We start from the raw sequence: 25,422 nt of genomic DNA on the forward strand, positions 1-25,422 counted from the left end.
GTAAATGCTATATGGCGTATACCTGTTTAGCACGTTTTTACCCTCCACTGCGCTTTACAGTCACAGTCCCATTCACACACACATTCACACACTAATGGCAGCTATTTTGCCAAATACTGGGGCCAACCTCTAACCATCAGGCACAATGTGGGGTTCAGCAACTTGCCCAAGGACACTTCAACACATTGGAGGGCAAGGCGGGATAAAACCTGCAATCTTCCTTTCAGAGATCAACCACCCCACTGCTACACCACTGCCGCCCGACATGATTGTAAAAACTTACCTGAGACAGAAAGTTTACCGGAACGGGAAAAGGACCCAAAACAACTATAAATTAAGTGACAGCTGCACCAATTCTGAACACAACCAATGGTAAGGAGACCACACAAACCAGTACGGGCAACAATGGACCAAGTCATCCGACCAGCTTGTCGAGAAAGACAGCCACCCAGAAAGTTAACCTATCCTACGTTGGGAAAATCTTTCATAAGTGTGGTGCTAACTTTCTTGATTCTGCATCTCTTCTTGAGTAGCACTGTTATTAGTTCTAGTAAAACTCATGAGAGTATAGCTATTAGGTTATTCTTCTGGCTGGGCTGGAGCTTGCTCTCTCTGTGCTTCCGTGCCTCTCTGCTCTCTGGCGTTGGGGGCTCCTGTGGCGGTCCTGCTGGCCCTGTTCTAGGTGACTGATATAATTGTCCAGTAGGTGGATTTCTTCGATCGGCACACCTTTGTCATATTGCGTAGTGGTCATGTACAGTGCCTCTGGACTTGTAGGATGTGGTGGTGGTCGTCCCTCTTTTTGAGAAGAGGGACAGAAAGTGTGCTTCAACTACAAGGGGATCACAGTACTCGGCTTTGACAGAAAAGTCGGCTCCAAAGTATTGAAGATAGATGGTTCATTTTAACAAAACTTTGAATTTAAGGCTGTAATGTCAAGCTTTTCACCGACTTTTATGGATGTCAAAGTCATCGGTGCACATCTTAGATTTTTTTAAATATTGCTGAGATATTGCTTCTATGAAAAAAATGAGAGTTTGAAATATAAACCTTTCTGTGCCCACTCCCTCACCACACTGAACTAGCCGGATGCGGAGCTTGACGCTAATAGGAACTCATCAAGCACCAGGGATGTGGAACCATTACAATTGGCCCTGGATGATCTGCTGCATTTGAATCTTCCTTAACATAAAGCTGTTTTTTTAAAGGATTTGAAGACCAAACATCTCTCCCAAGTTTTTATTGAAGTTTAAAAGTGACAATTAATTCAAAACTTCTAAATCACCAAAACCAAAGTTTGAAGCAGCTGAAGGAGATGATGGTTGAAAGAGTTTAACAATTGAAGAATTTCAAATTTCAAAAGATTTCAAGATTCAAACATCCAAAAAAAATTCAGAAAAACACAGACAAGTAAAACAAAAACACAACAATGAGAATGTTCACCGATATAAAACAGTACAAAAACTTTATGGCATTCACCCAAAACCAGTCACCCTTTAAGTCATCATTCTCCCCTTAAACACCAATAAACAGAATCTGTATCCTAAATGATGGATTTGCAGTTCTTTGTAGCTGGTGTTTCTCTGAAAAAAAAGTGCAAACTGTTAACTGCCTGGTCACAAACCAGTTCTTCCTGATTTCAGCACAAGTCCTTTTTGCTTCGTTCCAGCTGGATAAAAACAAGACGTTAAGTTTGGAAGTGTAAATATGTTTTACCAAGTTTTATAGTTAAGGAAAAGAATTTAGCATGCCCTACTATAGATAAAATGATTTAGAATTTGAAATTAATGTCATGCAGTTCCTCTGTTTCCTCTGTAAGCCAATGTAAACATTTAAAATGGAAATATAAGAGCTCTAGAACAGTGTTTTTCAACCAGTGTGCCGCGGCACACTAGTGTGCCGTGGGAGATGGCCAAGTGTGCCGTGGGAAATTGCCCTCATTAACTGATATAAAAACATTTCCCATCTCCAGGATTTTAGCTCTCTGTTCATCCAAACAGGCCCTGATAAAACACTGAGGAGTTAGGAATATAAAAGATCGTAAAATACATTTTCTTTGCGTTTATTTTATTTTATTAAAGACATTTTGATAAGAATGACGTACCGCGATTCAGCTGCACCTTCGGCTGTATTTTGGAAAAGTCCCGTGTTGGGGGGGTTAATCACATGTCATCGGTCTGACCAATCAGAAGTGCTTAAAGTCTTCACTTCCTTGTCCCGATTTAGCTCGTAAAGTCGCTCAGTTCTAACAGAAATACCAGCTAAAGCTCGTCTTTAGCGGTGTAGCTTTCCACAGAATCCGGTATCAGACCGTGGAACAAGTGAACAAAACAATGAAGCTCCGAAAACCGATCTTCGGCCGTTTTATGCACTACATTTCCCATGATGCATTGGGTTGTGAGAGTGACAGCGCAAAAGGAGATCTGTTGTTAAACGTTTTGAAACTAACGAATACACAAACTGTTTTTAAATCTTCTAACTTAACTTTTATTGCATCTTTTAGAAAAAAACAGCTGCAGTTTCCAGCTTTTTCTGTAACAATTATCTCAAAAATGCATGTGAGATTGTGCAGGGGCTGTAGATCAATACAGACTATGAGTTTCTCCTTTTTTTTAAATTTTTGGATGCTGGTGTGCCGCGGGATTTTTTTTAAGGTTAAAGTGTGCCGTGGCTCAGAAAAGGTTGAAAAACACTGCTCTAGAACACCCTGCACAGCTTTGAGCTGCATGTTTGAGTCCTCTTTACGATGATCACTGTCTCACTCCTCCAGCTGGGCCACCACTAAGCGCAGTTTATCCATGAGCACTGCAGGAAAAAGGAATGAGAGCAAACACAGGTCAAATGTACAGTCAGTACAGTCAGACAAAACCTGTTTGTTCAAATAAAGCGTCTGGATGAAGGTGTGTCAGTTACCACCAGCTGATGGTCTGTCAAAGGGTTCGTGAGCCCGGCAGGCGATGATCATCTGTTGCAGATTTTCAGGGCAATCAGGTGGAAGCGGCTCCTGGTATTTTTCTGTCCACACTTTTTGATAAATTTGTTTTTTATCAAAACCTGAAAAACCCAGATAAACAACATCAGTTAAATTCAGTTTAGAAAGTTCAGATGTACAGTATGCAAGAGAAAAAACTGACATTCAACAAAGGCATTTCTCTTATTTTTATATTAGTCGAATAGAAAGCAGCAAAAGTAAGCAGTAGATGAGTTAACATCTTCAACCACAAACCTGCCCAGACAGGCTTCAAATTCCTGAACATCAGTATGAAATCATGAGTGTGAGTGTACTGACAGTCACCGTTTCAGGGCTGAACAGGACAATGGTTGTGTGTTTTATTATTTCCAGATTTATAGAAGTTTACAGAAACATTCACCTGCAAATGGTTTCTTCCGAGTTGCAATTTCCCACAGAACAATCCCGATGCTGAAAGAGATGTCAGGGAGAAAAAGTGCTTCTGGTAAATAAAGCTTCTCATTATTTGCAATTTCAAATGTATTTACTTTAACATTCAACTAAATATTCCCGTTTGGGGTGGAGGTGTGGGCCAGTGGATTCAGCAGGCTTTGTTGACATGGTTGTTCAGAGGTTCAAGTCCCAAGCAAGACACTATTATGTTTTTGAGCAAGACACAAAACATCCCAACATTTAAAAAGTAACGTGAGAGTGATACTTTAAAGTAATTTATTGTTGTGAAGACGAAGACTTGTTTCTGAGTTTCTCTTGTCCTCTCATAGCAGAATCCTCTCCTTCCTTTCAGTTTGGTTCAGCTGAAGGTCTCTCAGGGAGCTTTTCCTCTCACAGTTTACCCAATTTCATGATCAGTGTGGCGAATTACACCCAAAACCCCATTTTTTATCCCCTGAGTGAGTTACTGTTAACACACAAACTAAATGTATATGTGGCAGTTAAAGTCAAAGAATCACATGTTTACTTTTAGAACCTGTTCACCTTTTGATGTGAAAAAACTAAACAGAAGGTAAAGGTCAATTCATTTCCAAAAACCAGGCTACACACACATGCAAGGAGTTTGCACCTTTCACCTGAATAGCACTGATGAGCTCCTTGGGCAATGCGCAGGATTCATGGGGGTTGAAAAAAAGACTAACCCATACATCATGCAGGGGTCTCACCTACTTCACCCTTACTCTTACCTGTTGTGTAAGTGTTCACCACAACCTGTTACTACCTCCGGCATGCCTTTAAAAAAGTTTAAAAACATATTCACCCTAAGGGGGTACTGTGCAATCTACAACTTAGATGTTTCCTGCGGGCCATCTATGTACCCCGTACAGATCTTCCCATTGTTTGCGTGCTGACAGCCTATATCCACCCGTAAGGGCAGATGTGATGTAGGCAATAATGATTGCAGACCAGCAATGACATCTGTGGTTATGAAGTGCTTTGAAAAGCTTGTTCTTGAGCACCTTAAATCCTTCTTCCCCAAGAACTTTGACCTGTATTGGTTTGCCTTCAGGTCAAAGGCAAACTACCGGTAGCAGGAGGGCACCATCACTATTGTCGTGCTCCTTGTATGATGACAATAAATCATTCTATTCTATTCTATTCTATTCTATTCTATTCTATTCTATTCTATTCTATTCTATTCTATTCTATTCTATTCTAAACTTTGCAGACCCCGATTCTCACCTGTAGATCTCGCTCTCTTTACTTATTTTGAAGTGTTCCAGCGTTTCAGGGGCATAGTAGCACAGAGTTGACTCCAGTGCGTTTTTTTTCACCGACTTTTGAAGTGATGTCTCCGTTTTTGAAAGCTCAAAGCCTCCCAGCTGAAAATGACAATAATCAATCATTTCAGATCTCTATGATGCTTCATACCCCAGCATGTCTGATTTAAGTGGCGCACCTTGACTCTGTAGGCTTCATCCACCAGGAACTTTTTGCTGCTGATGCTTCCATGAACCTTGAAGTCTTCTTCAGTCTGGTGCAGCCTGAGATCAAACATTTTATCATCTTTCTCTGTAGTTGTTTTGTGCACATTTCATCTGATGCTTTGATCAGAGGCTTTCAGTTGAAGGCGTGCAGAACTAAAGTATTTTAGCAGCAACACACTCACCTATAGATTCCCTGTGCCACATCAAGGCACATGCGAGCTTTCCTGGTCCAGGATAGTTCACAGTTCGAGTCCAGAACTTGCCGAAGGCTTCCTTTTTCACAGTACTCCATGACAACCAGGAACTCTGACTTTGGAGCTGCAGACACTCAAACCCGTTAGACTTTTGCTGCAGTGTGAGTACCAGGCCCTGTGAGGACCATGAAGAACTTACAGTTTTCATTAACGATGCAGATCCCAAACAGACGCAGGATGTTGGGTGACTGAAAGCGATTCATCGTATCAGTTTCCTTTTTGAAAATTGTTTCCACCTCTGAACTGTTGAAGAGAAGGGACATGATTGAACAAGAAGCCCGTTTTTATATCTGTACAGGGCTAGAAAAGGCATTTCCATTAATACAACAGTAATGAGTAACACTACTTAGCAATAAGTTTATAAGGTCTGAAAGTGTATCAAATATAGCTGAAGATGTCATGAAGCTGTGTCACTACTTTTTTTTTTTTTAAAAAACCTTAACTTTGGTTGCTGAGTATGCTGGGTCTTTACTTTCTGTATTTATTGAGTGTATGTGTGTTTTATTGATTTTGCTGATGATTATTCGTCTCTGCTCTCTGAGTTCCATCTGCAAAGAAAGTTCCTACTAAAAAATAAAAAATGTTTTTGATTTGGTTTGATTTGGTTAAATGTTTGGTTTCTGCCTTGCCCTCCAATTTGTTGAAATGTCCTTGGGCAGACACTGAACCCCTCATTGCCCCTGGTTATAGCTTGGCGCCTTGCATGGCAATAGAACCACTGGGTGGATGTGTGCGTGTGTGAATTGGATTTGTGACTGTAAAGCACTTTGTGCCCTAATAAAGCTCTATATGAGCGCACAGTATTTACCCCATAGTTAAACACAAACCTTGAGACTTGGGCTGTGTTGAGGAATTTCTTGATGACCACTGGGAACCCTTGAAACTCTCCCTTGTAATTCTCTGCAGACTCTGTTGTCAAGAATGGTTTTTTGGGGAAGTCTGGGACAAATTTTAGCTCAGAAAGTTTTATCTTCCGAATTTCTTCATAAGACCTTTTTTGTATCGTCACTGAAATAAAAGAACAACAACAAAAGACATACATGTAAGAATTCTTAACTGGATGCATAATAAAATGTGTCAATTAAGAAAATACAAAAAGCTTCTTGCTGTCCAACTTTTTCAGTGCAAAGAACAATTTGAGCTCAAGTTTTCTCAAAAATCTCTAATAAAACAAATCATCTGAGGTTTTTGTCTCCAGTGCAGGGATAGATGTCAGGATCTGCACCTCCACCTGTTTTTTTTGACAGTCACAGCCTGCCCTTCTCCTTCTCACTTATAATTATGTCAAATGACACTCATTTGGTACCGGTGGAGCCTGATCTATTCAAAATGGTAAATGGCGTATACTTACATAGAGCTGTACTACCTTCTGAAAAGGTCACAGTCACAAACCATTTCACTGCTGCAAATGAATTGTTATGCAATGACAAAAAAGTAATCAATTCATCTGTAAGGATTCTGTGCTTTAGTTTGGTTTTTCAGTTGGGTTCTTGGCTTTGCTCATGTTTTGATTTGTTCCACTATCAGTCACTCCAAGTTCATGTTGCTCATCCATCGCTGTATTCATTTCTGTCAAATACCTTCAGTCTATTTAAGCGTCTGGTTTTCAGTTCATCCCTGTCAGGTCACCTGTTCTGTTCTGCTCTGCTTTGCCACCTTTTTGTTTCACCGTGGTTTTAGTCATGTTTCAGTTTATGTATGAAATGATTTAGTTTCTGCCACTGTGCCTGGTCTCCTGTATTCTGAGTCCTACACTACAAGCTTCTGAGATTCATCAATCTTAGTGACCTGTTTGTCATGGTTGGAGTTTCTTTTGTATTGGTTTTTGCTTTCAGTTTTGGTCTATGTCATGTTTGAGTTCTGTTTTATTTTGAAAGGTTTCCTGTCTTGTCATGTTCTTGAGTTTTACTTCCTTTGTCCCAATCTGTCCTGATCTTGTTCACCTGTGTCTTGTCTGCCCTGTCTGTATATAAGTCTGGTCTCTGCCTTCCTCTTGTGCTGGTCCATTAGCGCCTTAATGTCTTTAATATCTCTTCGTCCCTGACTCCTTCATGCCATGTTTTGTGCTAAGCCACAGTAAGTTTAGTTTTGTTATCCTGCTCTGCAGCGCTTTTTGTTTGTTCAATAAACCCTCTTGCCTTGGAACCGTGTGCCTCCTGCCTCTGCGTCTGGGTCCTACCTGCTCTCCAGCCCCCCCAACCTGACACTGTTTCAACTTTTCCTGATCCCAAATGTTGTTTCCCTTTCGGCTTTTCCCATCAGGGGTCGCCACAGCAAACGAGTCGCATGGTAAACTTGGCAATGTTTTACGCCGGATGCCCTTCCTGACGCAACCCTCTCAAAGCAACCGGGCTTGGGACCGACACAGAAGTAGAGAAGTTGAATAGGGAGCAGCCCGGATTCGAACCCTGGTTTCACGGACGGAAGGCGCCGCAAACCAGCACGAGCTAAACCGGCTCCCAACTTTTCCTGATCCCAAATGATCATTTTTATTTAAATGTGTGCATTCAGAGTTTAGTAAAAGTAATTCAAATGTTACAACTAATCTGTTAAATTTTTAGTTTGAAACTGAGTAAAAATAAATGTTTTTTTTAACAAGCTGACAGTATTGGCTGGAACTGTTAACATGCTAATTGTGTTAAACAGTACAGTGACCACTGCACCACAATTGAGTTTAATTGAAAGAATGAGAACATCATTCCAGTATGTCTTCATGGAACAATGGGGCCAAAAGTTGAATTTCCTCCTGTTGAAAGGACTAACACATGAAAGGTAACGCAATAGCCACACTAACAATTTTGAACCCGATGGGAATTCTAGCTGGTCATTCACACCCAATACTCAGAGTTGTGAGATTCTCTCTGAATAAGACAGTGATCAAACTTTGCAGCTTGTTGCAGCTCAAACCTCAAGTTAAATTGCTGCAGGCATGAGAGGCTTTTAATAACATGACCCAATTTGTTTGAATGAATTCAAATCAAACGTGGAACTTTTTATTTGGTAGGTGGACTCTATTGTTCTGCTTATGTTGAAAACTACTGGCTTTTTCGTCAGGTTTTGTCCACTTTTGAAGGACATTTCCAAAATGAACACCTTGGATTTTTAGTCTAGAAAACTTTAACTCTGAACTCACTGGGTCTCATCAAGTCAGACAAGCACTCCATGGTAAAATAAAGACAATATACTCACAGATTTCAAGGATTTTGGTCACGTCATTCTGTATTGCTGTCATCTTTTCCAGCAGGTCTGAGGAGCAGAGTAAGGGTGAAATCAAGAACACAGACGTTTTCCCTACTTTGTAGGGCCTGTACAATGCAAAATCAGTTTTTTTTGAGTCTTTAAATGTATTATAATGTTCATTCTTCAGAAAAATTAACCCAGAAGAGATATTTTGATCCACGCGTTTCTGAGTATTCTTCTAAGAATCCTGCTCTGTGAGCACCAGCCACCAGATCAGAATAGAAGTGAAGTACTTCTATTCTGTGGAGGCCACTGGCTCTCCCTTTTGCAAAAGGTTTGAAACTTCATGAAGACTCTGTGTGATTTTTCTTTTCCATTTGTTTATTAGGTTTTTGATATCCTTAACCATCCAAATATGGGAAGACCTTACGCGGCCGCAACAACCTCTATAGTGAAGTACTGAGTCATTTTGCCAGAATTCGTGATCTGATACTTTTTTTACATCCATACATCTTCTAAACCCATTATGTCCCTTTCGGGGTCACGGGGCTGCCGGAGTCTTTCCCGGGCACTCGTGGGCGAGGGCAGTGGATACCCGGGACAGGTCGCCAGTCTGACACACGCCCACAATCACACACCCATACACACTTACATTTACACCTATGGACAATTTAGAGAGACCAAATAACCTATGAAGCATGTTTTTGGACAGTGGGAGGAAGCCGGAGTCTCCAGAGAAAACCCACGCAGGGACAGGGGGAAAATGCAAACTGGTCCGTCATTGGTGATGCTGTTTCAGGTACTCCAGTTGGGACTTCATGTTTTTTCTTTATGGCAAGTCATTCAAGTTATAAACTGATCAATCAGATGCTTCAATAAAAGGATGTGGTCTTAGACAGATTCTGTGTGGCCCACTTTTTGAGGTTCCTGGTCATCAAGTTACATTTTTGCACCTGCTCTTCCCAGGACTTAAGCCAGCCATTTCCCCAGTCTCTTTACCACAAAGTTGCAAGTTTTCATGCTACTTTCAAGTCCTTCTCACACCAAGTGTTTTGGGTGTCTGCCTAATTGCCTTTTTGCCTGCCCAGCCTGGATCCTCGCCCTCAGGTGTGGCTTTGCAACCTGTCTGGTCTCATCACTTTTTTTAATGTCTCTCATTAACCACTCCAGACCTCGTCTCCTCTCCCCGGGATCTCTGCCTGTGCCTGCTTGCCTGCCAAACCTCAGATCTTCACTCTCGGTTCTTTTGCCTGCTCATGGTTCCTCTGTCTCCACTCAGACTGTCTCCACACGCTGCGGACTGACTGTGTTACCCTCCAGAATCACCAAGTGACCCCAGTGAGTGATTATGCAATCAGAATATGTGCCTGTGCCGGAGTGGTCAGTAACTCTCACTCTCACCCAGCAGTACTCACTAGCACCATCCGTGGTCTGGAGACTCAAGTGCTTCAGTCAGTCCCATCCAACCTTAAGATTCTAAACTATAAATCAGTTGACTAATTTCTGTCCTGTGTAATTACATTACCGGATCCACCTAAACCTTCCATCTACTAATCTGATATGTTTTGGTTGGAAGTGGTTGGATGGCAGTCCACTGAACAAGCTCACTCTTTATCGGCAGGAATGTTTGCAATAAAAATGTCAACTGGCTACAAGATAGTGGCATCAAGATTATGAAAAAATAACTGAATTGATTTCATTCCATTGGAGCCAGAAGCAAGCTATTTCTATGGGTGACATCACTCGGTCCAGTTCCTCATTTACAGTCTATGTTCTGAACATTAATCCCTAAAACAAGTTCATTCTAAATAATTGAATAAACTGAAATGGCAGTCTGCAGCCTAGCATTTGTGTTTAGCTTTGGTTCAGATGTCAGATTAAGACAAGGTCAACAACAAATATTAGATGTAAAAAAAAACATATATCTAAGTCTCTTTAATGTCTACAGAACTGCATTTAGAGAGCTGGACTCATGGGCCGGATAGCTTCAGATGGAAGTCTACACTCACCCTCCTCATCCTTCTTCTTGTCTTCTTCATCCTCCATCTTTTGATTGACCTTGTCAAAAACCTTGCGGATTGCGTCTTCGTGCTCTACATTCAGAGCTAAACTTAGGGCCTGGAAGGCATCGTTGAGCCTGTCATTCACATGGTTGAACTCTTCTTCATAGTAACCCTTTTTAATGGCGCGTTTCATCCAGTTTGAATCTGCATGTTTTTCCAGGAGATTCTTTGTTGCATTTAGAGTGTCTGCGAGATCCTTGATGATGTTCTTCACATTCTCAGTTTCTACAACTTTTTTTTGGCTTTGAATGGAACGAATGATCTTCTCCAAGGCTGCGACTCGGTCACAAATACGCCTGCTGCGTTTTTCATTGGCCTTCACCTGCTCCACCACTTCATAGATGCCTTTGACAATTGATAGGATGGGATCTATGAAGTCCATGGCTGAATGAAGAGAAAAAAGAACATGTATTTCAAGAGACAGAAAGGGAGTACAACCTTCCCCTAAACTAAGTGAAACTTATTCTGAAAATAAAATTATTAGTTATTAATTTTATGTATTTATAATTGAAATATAAACAAATACAGTGCATTCAAAAATTAATATGTAAATTGTATTTAAGTGCAAAAAAATAGAATTCTTAACATTTTAACATTATGCTTTTAACATTATGCTGACTATTTAGAAAAATCATAGAAATATAACATTTGCATAACAGTTTGGAATGCGCTGTAATAAACATAAATTGATAAGAAACCGAAACATTGTTTTGCTAAACTTGTCACAAATTGGTGGTGGAGGACCCAAATGCAGGAGACCAGGATTGGTGACAGGAAATAAAACATTTAATTGGCAAACTGAAACATGGCAAAACTATGAGGAGAACCAAAACTGTGACACAACAGAGCAAATGACCTGACCAGGAAGAACAGAAACCAAGACACTTAAATAGGCTGAGGGTCATTAACTGAACTGAAGACAGCTGTGGATCATGAACCTGAAGGTGGAGTGACTGACAAAGAAAACCAAAAACATGACCAAGAATAATTTACCTGATAGAGTAAAAGAGAAAACAAACCTGTTCTTTGGAGGAATTCAGTGTAGTCAGTTACTGTGCGCAGGAATCCCGATCATTGTAAGATTCCTGCATATTCAAGTGTAATAAGCAGCTTTAAGCCCCTCCTTACTGCACAGGACTTCCTTTTTTTCTGACAGTTTAGCCCTTCAGCTAACATTTCATCCTTGACTGGTATCAGTTCGTGCATGTCTCAGATTTTTACCTGATTATTGATCTTATGTAACAGCTGTGGAGTCCTAAAAAAACTGCTTTAACCACTTTCAGGAACTGAAGTTCTTGTGTTCCCTGTCTGGTTTTAATCTATAAGGAGCTTCTCTGTCATAAATACGATCCTCCCCTCTTTCCCTTAACTATTTTTGTATATTTGTGAAAATGCTTCATTCAGATAATAGTGGCTAAAAGCTGCCAATACCCCGTAACACCAAAAAGGTCTCCGGTAACGTGAAGCATGACGACTAAACCATAGACGTTCTTTTACTTTCACCATGAGTAAAAGAGAGAGATGTACAGTATTACAAAAAAATTGTTCTAACATTTGACAACAAAGTACTTTAAACACAAAGAGACACAAGAGGGTAATCATCCACATTTACAACACAATAAAGTAATGCTAAAATGGTGTATCAATTGATTTTTAAATAGTTTGAACATAAAGTTGTTTTGAAATAAAACATAAACATAAAATTTCTGTTTTTTTAATTCTTTCTTTCTTTATTTGAATTAGGACGGTGCATATTGATCAACCTATCAGCAGCTGCTTCTACTTAAATATGCCAGGAGCTGAATTTCATCCGTTGTCGCCAGGCAGGAAAAAAGGTTGAACAATAACATTTACAACACAATACATTGGCAAAATATTAGTGATAAAGATATTTACAAAGATTATTTACAATAAAAAAAAGAGTCTGAAAAAAAACAAGAAAAACAATAATTACATCAATGTCAACAGGACTGGTTTGTTTTCAGCCATGTTTAGAAGCAGTAGAACAGTAGTTTTCACAGTTTCTAATGTGCTGTGGCATTGTATTCCATAACTGTATGCCTCTGATTGACACCACTGTTTGGCTAAATTTGGTCCTGCACCTTTGTACATCAATGTCCCCTTGAGTTAAAGCCCTGGTGCCTATTCCAACATTTTTTTTTTTACTTATATACCATTGAATGCTTATAAACCTTTGCTGCCTCAGCAGTCAGAGAAGACCTTATTTGCTTAAAATTTGACAGATTACATTTGACAATCTTCGATATTTTCTTTACATTATCTTTAAAGGCTCAGTTTGAATGAAGTTTGAATTGTTCTACAACTTCCAATTGCTCTCTATTGACCACTACAGATGGTTGTTCTTCCCTTGTTGGCTGACGTGAAAAAAGAACACAGACCATCTTTTTTAGCATTGAGATGTAAGCAGGAGTTTCGGAGCCACTGAAAGACTGGAACCATGGCTCCTGACAGAACTACAACTGCTTCAGCTTTTATTTTGGCACGAACATACAGAACTATATCATCTGTATTAATTGTACTTTTGTGTTTTTTCATACATCTGGCGGGTTGTTTACATGCAAACCAAATAGAAGTGGCCCCAATATTGAGCTTTGAGGGACCCCATCTGAACAACTAAGAAATGATGACTGTGAATTTTCAATTTGTACACCTTGTTTTCTGTGATTTAAAATAGACTGAAACTGATGATAAAAGATGTCCTGGGTGGAGGGAGGCCTATATATACAAATCACAGTAAAATAAATTGTAGAATGAAGTGTTACATTTACAGTATACATTAAATTAAATTCCTGTTTTCTCTGGCCAACTAATTAACTCATATTTAAAATGATCTTTGATTCAAACCAAAATACCCCCTCCTCCCCTGTTTCTTTCTTTTCTAAATAATTTGTATCCTGGAATATTAATGGCAGCTGTAGGTGAAGTTGAAGTCAGCCAACTTTCAGATAGTCCTAGCATATCAATATTGGAGTCACTTAGCAGATGTTCAGTTTGCTCACTTTTATTAACAATACTGCTAATATGGATGTGGCCAAGTAGAATTCCTTTTGGTTTTGACCTGAATTCCCAAATAACGTTTGCATTATTGATTGTTTTTTACGTTGTTTTTTTATTGCAGAAAACTTTTCTGCGACTGTTGTTGACGATGAACTTGTGAAACAATGTTCTTTTGTGTTAGACAGTATTACCGGTATCCAATAATTGTGTCATGGGGAGCTGAGGTGGAGGAGGACTGATTAGCTGCAACTGTAGCTCAAGGAGCTGGGGTGAGAGCCCACTTAGCTGTAGATGATGAGGGAACCTGTTTAGCTGGGGTGAGAGCCAAGCCAGATGCAGTGTTAGCCTGGTTAGCTGTGGTCTAACTAATTAACTCAGATTTAAAATTATCTTTGATGTAAACCAAAATACCCCCTTCTCTTTCTGTTTCTTTGTCTTTTCTGAATAATTTGTATCCTGAAATATTAATCGCAGCTGTAGGGGAAGACGAAGTCAGACAACTTTCAGCAACTGGATATCCCAGGGGAAAGAGGCAGATCACAGGATGCTTAGTTGGAGCCATTGCCTTTATAAAAGCATTTGCCTTTTATTTAATTGGTTTCAATTGTTTTCTAGAACGCTGTGTTGTCATGGTAACGGCCACAAAACCTGCACAGACTGCAACTCACACATTCACACCCAAAGACAGTGGGGGGAGGGGCCATGCCACACATGATGATGTCACCCTTAGTGATGTCACTCTTGGTGATGTCAGAAATGATGAGGGATATTACCAGGTGTGACATTATCATCGAGAGGACTTTGCCTGGGCATGTCCCCGCCCAGGCCTATGATCTTCATGGGGGAAAGGGGGAGGGGGCTTACTGTGTGATGTCACACATGTTTTTGCCTTATAGGACCCTCAACTAGTTCTCATTTATTGCCCGTTTGGTTCCCACCAGAGAGCATACGTTCTGTTCCACAGCTACGAAAACCTTGCATTCCCGTCAGGTACCTTTGACCAACTAAGGAACGCGCAGTTTTTTTTCTACGTTACAAAAACTGCATATACATTCTTTACCATCCACGAGAACATTTTAAAGATTTTCTTAGTTATCCTGAAAATCAATATTTAAAATGTCCCTTCGCCATTTTGGACATTTTGGGGTTGAGGAGAGCTACCTCACACAGAATCTTTCCAAACTTCAGAAAACAGTCCAGGAAAATTGCTCGCTGACCAACCAGCTGCAAACCCTCGCCGCTGAGCTGGAAGGCAAGAAAAATCTGAGAGAGACCTTCTCTGGACTCTGCCAGGCAAAGAAATCTGCCGCCACACTTACAAAGAAGCTGGAAAAGGACTTGCAACGTGTCAACAAGAAAATCCAGGAGCAAAAACCCCTGGAGGACCGTTGCAAGAACCAACAGGAAAAAGTCAACCTCCTGACAGAGACCAACACCACCCTCAAAGAAACTCTCCAGGAACTCCAGGCGAGAGTTCAGGATACTAAAGTGTTATCCACCGAGTTAATACAAGTCAAACTCACCGCCAAAGCTCTCATTCAGGAGAACAGTGAGCTACTGAAAGAGGTTCACAGGGTCCAAACCACCCTTGTGGCCCTTGAATCTCTGGAAATTCAGCTCAAAGACGAGAAGGATCGCCTCCAAACACTGCAGGACAAAAACACTGCCCTCCAGAACCAGCTCAAAAACCTCCAAAGCCATCGTGAGGAGGAGGCAGCAACAAAACAACGCTATGCCTCCATCCTCATCCAAACCAAGTCTCTGGAAGACGAGAACTCCAGCCTTGAGACTGAGATCCTCCAGCTCACTGTGCAGTGTGAGGAGGCGAAACTTTGGGTTCAGCAGCACCAGGACATTACCATCAACCTTAATGGACTGAGACAAAACAACGCTGAACTCTTGAAGACACTGGAAAGTCTGAAAAAAGAGCAGGAACAACTCATCCAATCAGAACAAGAATACCTTCAAGCCAAATCACACATCCTTCCTTTGAAACAAGAAAATGAACGTTTCACAAAAGAAGTCAAAGACCTTCAGGAGAACCTCAAAAATCTCAAAGATTTAAAAGAAACATTTGCTGCATTAAAAGCTGAACAACAAACGGTCTCAACCCAAAACAGAGTCCTCACCTCGGAGTTCTCAACTCTAAAAGTAAAGCTACACAAGGAAAGGGCACGCAAACCTTGGTGTGTCTCCAGATGAGTTGGAACAGAAGTACAAAGAAGAATCTGATTTGTTCCAGTCTCTGCAGAAAGAAAACGCCATCCTGAAAGAAAAGATGACAGAGCTGGAGAAAAAGAATGAGAAAGACTCTGAGATGATGCTTCAGTATTCCTCTCTGCAGGCTGAGAAAAAGGCTGTGGAGAGTGAATACAAAACAATAAAGCAGCAGATCAGAGTTCTTTCTCAGCAATGTGAGGACTTCAGGCCAATGACAGAAAAATTCAATGAAACCACAGAGTCCATCAGCAAAGTCCAAGAAATAAATAAATCCCTTTTGGAGGAACACACAAATCTGGAAATCATGAAAGAACAATTAGAAGGATTGGCCACAGAATATACACAACTGGAGACCAGCATTGCAGAATTGAAGAAACAAAATTTTAACCTCACCAAAGATTTAGAAAAGATCAATCCAGAAATTCTGGGCCAAAAACACCTGGAGGTCAAATATGCAGCTGCAAAAAAAGAACATGAAGCACTTCTGGCTGAGAACGCTGTTCTAAAAGCCAAAGCCTCAAACTCTGCACAAGAACCACAGAACGCTGCTTTGAGGCGCCCTCTTCGGACTCCAGCCAGAGCTGCTCCAAGAGAGCTTCCTGCTCCAAACCAAGCAAGTCAGCCTGTGTTGGAGGAAACCTCTGAAATCACAGAAAGAACTACCAGGTTCCAACAATACAGAGCTGCACTTGCAAAGCATCAGGGTGCCTTACCAAAAAGGGTTCCTGGTTCCCAGCGGGTCTAGGACCTTAAGAAACTAAATTAGGCAACCCTGATTTAAAAAAAAAATGTAATAAAGGTAACAAAACAAAACAAACAAAAAAAAAAACAGATATAAAAGTACAAAGAGAGAATAGTAATAGGAATAATATAACCCCCCCCCCAAAAAAAAACAGATTATGTAATATAAATTTAAATAATAATATATTAATGTTAATAATAATATTAAAAAAACTAAAACTATAATTATAAAAAAAACACATTGTCAATATAATTAATAGTAAACTACTAATTAACAAAAAAAATATGGATACATAGATAAATAACTTTAATAATTTCCACAAGCCAGTGGCTTCACAAGGAGAGCTTCCTGCTCCAAACCAACCAAGTCAGCCTGTGTTGGAGGAAACCTCTGTAATCACAGAAAGAACTAGCAGGTTCCAACAATACAGAGCTGCACTTGCACAGCATCAGGGTGCCTTACCAAAAAGGGTTCCTGGTTCCCGGCGGGTCTAGGACCTTAAGAAACTAAATTTAGGCAACCCTGATTTAAAAAAAAATATGTAATAAAAGTACAAAGAAAGAATAGTAATAGTAATAATATAAAAAAACCCCAAAAAACGGATTATGTAATATAAATGTAAATAATAATATATTAATGTTAATAATAATATTAAAAAAATAAAACTGCAATCATAAAAAAAAACACATTGTCAATATAATTAATAATAAACAACTAATTAACAAAAAAAACATGGATACATAGATAAATAACTTTAATAATATCCACAAGCCAGTGGCTTCACAAGGAGAGCTTCCTGCTCCAAACCAACCAAGTCAGCCTGTGTTGGAGGAAACCTCTGTAATCACAGAAAGAACTAGCAGGTTCCAACAATACAGAGCTGCACTTGCACATCATCAGGGTGCCTTACCAAAAAGGGTTCCTGGTTCCCGGCGGGAATAGGACCATAAGAAGCTAAATTTAGGCAACCCTGATTTAAAAAAAAAGATATAAAAGTACAAACAATGAATAGTAATATTTATAATATTAAAAACGGATTATGTAATATAAATGTAAATAATAATATATTAAAAAATATTTACAAAATAAAACTATAATTATAATAATTATAAGAGAAAAACAATATTAATTATAATAAATAATAAAATAATCTATAGATAAATAGATTAACTTCTAATAATATTAACAAAATAAAACTATAATTAAAAGAAGAAAATACTAACAGTAATAAATAATAAATTACTAATTGATAGATAGATAGATAGATAGATAGATAGATAGATAGATAGATAGATAGATAGATAGATAGATAGATAGATAGATAGATAGATAGATAGATAGATAGATAGATAGATAGATATCAGTCACAAAAATTTATCGATAATGAACCCAAATAAGTCCTGTGGGTTTTCTCCGAGCCCTTCGGTTTACCCACAATAATTCTTAGTGATTGGCTTGTGACTGATTCATGTCCCCTCCCTGAATCGCCACCTTATCGTGGTGGAGGGGTTTGTGTGCCCCAAAGGATCCCAGGAGCCGGTAGTCGGGTGGTGATCCACCTCAAACTGGTCCTGGGAGACGGGCCAGACTAAGGGCGGTTCAAACAAAAACCTTTTTATTCCTAGATCCACTTACCCCCACACCCCCATAAAGAGTTACCAGGGCCCCACCAAGGAGCCCGACTAGTTAGTGCTGGTCTGGTGGTTTCTTCCTTAATTGCTATGGGGTAGTCCTTGCCTGAGCGCCTCCCACCCCGACAGAGGTGCATCTTTAACGACGACCTATCCCTAGCCCGGCTGAGAAGAATGCCTTTTGGATGCTCTCTACATCCAAAAGGCATTCTGATTGAAGAATGCCTTTTGGATGCTCTCTACATCCAAAAGGCATTCTGATTGAAGAATGCCTGAGCCCCTGATTGAAGTTCCAGAGCAGAATGTGAAATGCCTGTGTTCTCCACAGCTTCATCAGGTCCTCAGCATGACAGGAACCTGCAGTGATGAGGCTGTGATTACTGAAGATGGGATGAAAATAGGTTGCTGCCAACAGCCTTTCCAGAGAGGCTCTCTGGCTCAGAGACCCCATCATCCACATTCCTGGAGAGGGAGCAGACCCATGGCCGCTCCAGAATCCACAACGGCTCTTTTAAGAGCCACCCACCAAACCTTTAAGAGCTTGCTTCTCTCTTTTTCACAGATTTTAGTTATAACTTTCGAAGGACTAAAGTAGTTAAATAGGTAAGAGATTAAAACATGCTTAAGAGTACATTTGGACTGGAGCAGAACTGCCCTCTTCCTCATTAAATCAAGCTACTATATGGGGCAGAAGGCTGCTCAGTAGCATAAAAGCAGTGAAACAAGTTACCCACAGTTTAAAATATACTGTTTGTATTGCTGTTCCATGTATCAATACCGGAGGGGTGTCTTGGTTAGTTGAGCTTTTGGAAAAATACATGCACACGGTTTTAGATACACTGAAAATCAGCTGGGATCTTTGGAGCCATTCTGAGACCTTATTCATGGCTGATGTGAGTTCTTGAGCTCCTTGGTATCTGTCCCTAGCATGAACATAGATGACAGCATCATCTGCATAAAGCTGGCACTGCACATTAGGTGGGCAGCAGCTAGGGAGGTCATTAATGTAAAGACTGAACAGTAATGGGGATACTGATGAGCCTTGGGGTAACCCTAGTTGATTTTCTCCACATGATGATGTTGTATTATTGACTCTGACCTGCTGTTTCCTGCGTGTCAGGTAAGATTCCAGCCAGAGTATAGTTCTGGGTGAAAGAATAAAATGATGTAATTTTTCGATTAAGATTTCCCTGTTGACTGTTTCAAAAGCTTTCTTAAGGTCAAGGAACACAGCTCCCACAACTCCTCCTCTGTCAATCTTTAGTTTTACGTTTTCTAGAAGAAAACAGACTGCTGTTTCAGTAGAGTGATGCTTTCTAAATCCAAATTGCATTTGATGGAGGTTATAAGAACTATAGTTAAGATGTCCTGTAAGTTGTTCTGCTACACACTTTTCCAGCACTTTAGACACGACTGGCAAGATGCTTATCGATCTGTAATTGCTTATTTCTGTTGGATCTCCAGATTTAAGGATTGGTGTGATCACTGATGTTTTCCAGAGATCTGGAAAAGTACTTGAGTTTATTGATTTGTTGATTATGGTAGTAATAGGAAATACCAGTGACTCTTTGTGAGTTTTTATAATTAATGTTCTCAGGCCAAATGCATCTTCGGCTTTAGAATTTTTGAAACCACCAAGTATTTTTCCGATTTGTTCTTGTGATACTGGACTTACATTAAACAATGGTTCTTTTACTGAAGCAGGCATTACAACAGGCTTAATTGTAACAGGAGACAATGTTTGTGTCAAGTTTATGGCTGAGGTCGCAAAATATGTGTTGAAGGCGTTTGCAATATCTAAAGGGTCATTGGATAGACCCTCCTTCCTTTAATTTTATTTCACTAATGTTACGTGTTGCAGTAAAGCATCCCGCCAGTTTATGAATGTGTGTCCAGACTTCTTTTGCATTACCTTTTGAGTTAATTATAGCATTGGTGAAGAAATTAGCTTTAGCATGTCCGATTTCTGCAGTAACTTTATTCCTTAGTGAGGTAAACAGCAATATTTTTGAGGTTGATTTAGTTTTCATGAAAATTTTAATCTCTCTGTTTCATCAGTTTCCAGATTTTGTCATTCAGCCAAGGCAGATACTTTTTTTGGTGCCTTGCTTTTACCTGTTTTTTAAATTGAAGCAATATATCCTGAAGTATTTTAGTAAATGCTTTACAGTTTTCATACACTTGGTCATGCAAAAGGTTTTCTGACCAATTCACTCCTTTCAAAGTTGTCTCTAAGTTCTCATTTTCGCTTTGTGGTATTTTTACCTGCTTCACTGGTTTATTAAAGGGGCACAAGGACCTATGTTTGGGTAGTTTCCTTGAAAAAGAATTAAGTTACGATCAGATAGACCAGTGACTAAATTGTAAGTTTTATAAATTCTTTCTTGTTTATTAGAGAACACTAGGTCTATACATGTTTCCGTTGATTTAGTTATTCTTGTTTGGAGTGTTGGTTGTGAGACCACATGCTTTTATTGAGGCATCTGATTGGTGAGTTTATAACTGGAATAACTTGCACTATAGATAAAAATATGATGTAACAAATAATATAGTTATTGAGAACATGTTATAAAAAAAATGTAGCAGAGCAAGAATGATTTATTTCTCAGTGGGATTTTGGCTTCTCGGTACCAGCGGGTACTTCATGCCACCTGGAAGGGGGACAGAAATGGTGCATAGATTAAGGAAATGAGAAAATGTTCAGACCCGAGAAGTTGAGACGATCAGGTACTCGGGTTCTTGGCACGTATGAACCATAAAGTAGTCTCCAGATCTTGTTTGAACTTCTCCATCTGGCCAATGGTTTGGGGGGGGGGGCGGACTGGAGCTCAGATTGGCCTTCATCCGTAGCAGCTTGTAGAATTCCTTCCAGAAGGAGCCTACAAACTCAGACACTGTGTTCTAAGTAAGACTATGCAGCTGGAACACGTAGAGATATAAGCCCTGTCATTTCTTTGGCTTGTGGTAACTTCAGCAATGGCACAGCATGAACCAATTTGGAAAACCTGTCCACAGTAGTCATGATAACTGTGTTACCAGTTGAGCTGGGCCGAATAGTAATGCTCAAACTAAAAAGGTATTTTGGTGGGAATGTAGCTGGCACTGAGGAAGTATTGTGTCTGTTACCATGTCGACAGCAGAAGTTGTTTTATACAAACAATTCTTATGCTACGCTCACGTCAAATGCAATACACACATTAAATTTGCCGCTCATACCATCAAAAGTTTTTAACCTCATGGCTTATTTACTTTGAAGAACTATACAAAGGTATCGATAAGCACGTGTCCATGTCTGGGTTCATGACAACGTTCAGAGACTCTCCGAGTAAGCTGAGCTTCACCATCTACTCCTGCAATTTAGCGGACCAACCCTTGCTATAACACAGTTTGCCTTTTGCAGTCTTGCTGATTTTTTAAATGTAATTTTGTCTGTTTGTTTTCTTTCCTCTTCTTAAAGCAAATTCTGTTCTGCACCCTGACTGACTCTGAACCATTGTCACTCACAGTTTTTCCAATTGCTAAAACACTAAGCACCGTCCTCCAAACCGGCCGATCAATTGCTTTGACTCTTTTCTGAAAAACATCACTCTGTGGTCTAAACCGAAAACACAATTTGCAGTTAACAAACAAAGGCCTTGACCTTGCCGTTTCTGTTCTTTTGGAGGGGATTGTATAATTCTAGTGCATACTTTCGTCTTTTCAAGATGAAACAAAAGGATGTAAGAACATTTCAAACATGTTCAACACAACTTTGAAGGCTACTAGTCCTTCTCTCAGCTGATCATCTGCCTCTCCCTTCTTCATAGAGCGGTACCACCAAGCTCTAAATGTCACCTTGTCTGTCCGAGAGCTGTTCCTGATATTGATCATTACTAAGACCAGTAGCGGTTTTAGGCACAGGCTATACGGGCGATGGCCCGGGGCGCAAAAATGAATGGGGGCCACGTCGCGGGCCGCGGCTCAGTGCTTGATGAAAAATTAAAAATAAAAACTGCGACAGCACCACCATGTAGCGAATTGGGGCCCCTGGCTGCAACTGCACGGTATCCTGCTGGAAATGTGTGACTAAAAGGGGTGTGGGTTGCTTCCGAGTAAAGTGACCAGGTGGTCCTTTACAAGGGCGTGGGATGGAATCTACTTTTTTAAAAGTCAGTCATACGGTGACATTCTATAACCTAAATTTTAATAAAGGTATAAAAATCATGCCTTTTTGGGTTAATTTTGTTTGAAATGCCCAAATAAAAACTATCTATTTACAAATGTTGAGTTATATTATTAGTCAATAGAATTTTCATAAATCTGTTGGTAGTTTTAAAGATGAATATTTACCATTTACCGCAACTCTATGGTGACAAAACATAATTTAACAGGTCATAATTTAACAGGTCATAATGTAACGGTTTCAGTCTCTTTGTGTTTGGTTCCTTGATTTCCTGTTTTATTTTGTAGTATTTCCTGTTTTGTTGTTGTTTCGAGTTTTACCCTTCCCCATCAGTCCTGAGTTTTTCCACCTGTGTCTTGTTGCCTTGTATGTATTTAAGTCTTGTCTTTCCCTTCCTCCTGTGCTGGTCCATATTATGTCAAACCCCGAGTTCTTGTGTGGTTCGTGTTTCGAGTTTCGAGTTTTGCCTGCCTGTTGCAGTGGTTTTGTTTTGTAGTTTTTGGTTTATTTATTAAAGCTCCATCTTCCCTGGAACTCCTGCCTCCCCTCCTCTCTGCGCCTGGGTGCTTCCCCTCAACCCCCCTGCCGTAACATTATGGACCAGCCAGACCTGCGCCCAGCAGAGAGGGCCTTGAGAGGGTTCTGCCTGGAGGCAGAACGGACCAGGCTCTGTTGGACCCCTGCGTCCAAAAGGGTGCTGGAATTACCTCGACCTATCCCTGCTCCCAGGACGGTCCTGTACAGGGAGGTGCCGGATGCACAACGACCCGTTCCTGCTCCCAGGAGGGTCCTGGACAGGGGCGAGGTGGACAGGAGGGTGCCGGATGCACCCCAACCCCTTCCTGCACCAGACGCCTGGCCCGAGCCCCCTGCTCCAGTCGCCTGGCCCGAGCCCCCTGCTCCAGTCGCCTGGCCCGAGCCCCCTTCCGCGGACCCTGGACCAGAGCCCCCTGCCGCAGACCCTGAACCTGAGCCGCCAGCCGTTCACTGGTCGGACTCTCAATGCCGGACGGCGCGGCCTCCCGGCCGCCCTCTGGACCCGCCTCGCCGGACGGCGCGGCCTCCCGGCCGCCCTCCGGGCCCGCCTCGCCGGTCGGCGTGCTATTTGTGTGATTAAAGATTTGTGCTTTATAATTATTCAAATTATTTTTTCAATATTGTGTTTTATTAAATATTTTTCTTCCTTGCCATGCTTATGGTCTTTTATTTTTATGTTAAGAAAACTGTTCTAATGCAGTGTAGAATTCTTATAAACGTGGTGGGGGTCGGGGGGCGCCTGGGGAGGTTCTCGCCCGGGGAGAAATTCAGGGTAAAACCGGCACTAAGACAGAAACAAAAAACATTCTGCTGTGATGGAAAAACATTTTTTAAAGCTAAACCTTTCCTAAGTCACAATGATCTCGAAACTCGGACTGAAATCTGTTGAATAGATGCTGTCCCTCTTTATTTAACCAAATAGTCCTGAATGCTGCAGCATGACAGCCAACCAGAATAACCAGACAAGTGCACATCACTGCAGTACTCAGATTACTTCACTAGCTTTTTTATGCAGCAATCTAAAAAAATAAAGAAAAATCAAGCCATAAAATGACTTCAGTTACAGGGAAAGCCACGGTAGGTGACTGACCACAGGATCAAACAGCAGTTCACTGTGTGGATGATTTTAGGATTTCAAACTCAGAATTCAGTTCAAACATTTTCTGCTTGTTTTTAAAGCTCTTCATCGTATGTTTACTTAACAGCTTTTATACCATGGTCCGGAAAATTACTTGATTCTGATTGGCTACTGGGTGTGCATTAAAAGTGATAATGCACACCTAAAAAAAGAGGTTCTGGTCACATAGCTTAAATGTTATACATCACTGTGCTGGCTTCTTTAAAATAAACTTATGTTTCATCATCTGGACTTACGTATGCTGTGGTTGATGAATGAACGAGAGTCAGGTGTGCAGCCAGTAGCGGTTTTGGGCACGGGCCATACGGGCAATTGGCCGGGGCGCAAATTCAAAGGGGGCGGCAACTCAGTGCTTGGAAGAAAAACAAATCTGCGCAACTAATGGTTTTCTATTATTTATTATATTACAGAGTTCATTATGGCCTGAAACTTGCGAATTGGCGCGCCCCCGCAGCTGCACGCATTCCTGTCTTTGAGAAGGTGTTGCAAAATTTTTGAAGAAAAAGGGGAGAGGTGGAGGGTGCATGGAGCTCAGCCTCGATCACGCAATACCTGGATAATAGCATGGCTTTAGATGACTCATTTCATGCTTACACTGTCATTTTTTATTAACTATTGTAGATATTTTTATTACATGTCTTTATTTTCCATAGAAAATGTATTTTTTACGTATTTCCTGTAATTTAGTTGATGTAAGTAACCTATTTGACATAAAGACAGCAGGTAATGCAGGCAGTAAAACAGCTGCGCTTTATGAGATCATAAATAAACAATAGATCATTTGTTTATGAAAGTAAAGAAAGAGGGTTTTTTGGGGGATATTTACTGTTGTGTTGCATAAAATTAGGAAAATACCAAATATTTTTGGAGTATTCTCAGTGATGACTTCTATGATTTAGTTTTTAATGTTTCATTTGACCTAAAAATGATATTCACAATAACAGGTTTTGAAACAAATGAAATCCCTTTGTTATGTTTCACAAAGACACACGGACATCACACACCAAGAAGAAATTACCTTATTGCTAAAAATGATGCCAGGAGTCCAGCTCTAAAAAAACGGACAAAAGAGCAAAGAAAATGGAAGGATTTGATTTGTTATTTCTTATTTCTAGTATTTTCAGGCTTTGTTTGTTTTGTTCTGCATCATGTTCATATTTGTTTAATTTTGACAGGAATTTCTTTTTATGGAGAGCAAATATTATATGTTATTTACGGTTTATCTTGATTTATTCTGAATTAATATGCTTGTCTGTCGTTATTTATATACATGTTAAAAAACACAAGTTTTAAAAGGTTTAAAAGTTTAGCTTTAGTGTGTTCAATAAATTTTTATCTTGTTTGGCCCGCAACCTGAAGGTGTTTTGGATTTAGTCTCCTTGTGTGACTAAGTTTGACACCCTGGTAACACGAGTATAAAAAATTAATGCATTTTGTGTGTGTGTGTAAAATGGGCAAAAAAAAATAAGTCACACAAAAGGTCGACAAATTATGTGTGTGCGGGGGGAGGGGGGGGGTGTCCATCACAACTTTGAATTGACTTCAAGGCTATTAGTCCTTCTCTCAGCTGATGATATACCTCTACCT

At 40.2% G+C, this 25,422-nt stretch overlaps 1 protein-coding gene across 1 annotated transcript; it reads right to left on the reverse strand.

Moving 5' to 3' along the window:
• Nucleotides 1-1,225: 1,225 nt before the first annotated feature.
• On the reverse strand, nt 1,226-11,539 carry LOC101166152 (mixed lineage kinase domain-like protein). The gene is made up of 11 exons (XM_011482040.4): nt 11,407-11,539; nt 10,334-10,771; nt 8,334-8,390; nt 5,972-6,152; nt 5,284-5,387; nt 5,073-5,208; nt 4,863-4,947; nt 4,646-4,785; nt 3,372-3,421; nt 2,914-3,054; nt 1,226-2,805 (listed from the first exon to the last, which is right to left on the reverse strand). Exons 2-11 carry the CDS (start codon nt 10,767-10,769, stop codon nt 2,759-2,761), a joined length of 1,377 nt encoding a protein of 458 aa, XP_011480342.1. The 5' UTR covers nt 10,770-10,771; nt 11,407-11,539; the 3' UTR covers nt 1,226-2,758.
• Between the last annotated feature and the right edge of the window lie 13,883 nt (nt 11,540-25,422).

The sequence above is a fragment of the Oryzias latipes genome, chromosome 12 (assembly GCF_053564925.1).
Source record: "Oryzias latipes strain Hd-rR chromosome 12, Olatipes_Hd-rR_3.1".
Classification (NCBI taxonomy): domain Eukaryota; kingdom Metazoa; phylum Chordata; class Actinopteri; order Beloniformes; family Adrianichthyidae; genus Oryzias; species Oryzias latipes.

Bases quoted from the DNA above. Each gene is read 5' to 3' on its own strand.
- LOC101166152 (XM_011482040.4), bottom strand. From the start codon at position 10,769: ATGGACTTCATAGATCCCATCCTATCAATTGTCAAAGGCATCTATGAA. The intron at 5,209-5,283 runs GTAAGTTCTTCA...GAGTGTCTGCAG, and splicing joins CTGCATCGTTAATGAAAACT to CTCCAAAGTCAGAGTTCCTG. The intron at 4,948-5,072 runs GTGAGTGTGTTG...GTTTGATCTCAG, and splicing joins GTGGCACAGGGAATCTATAG to GCTGCACCAGACTGAAGAAG.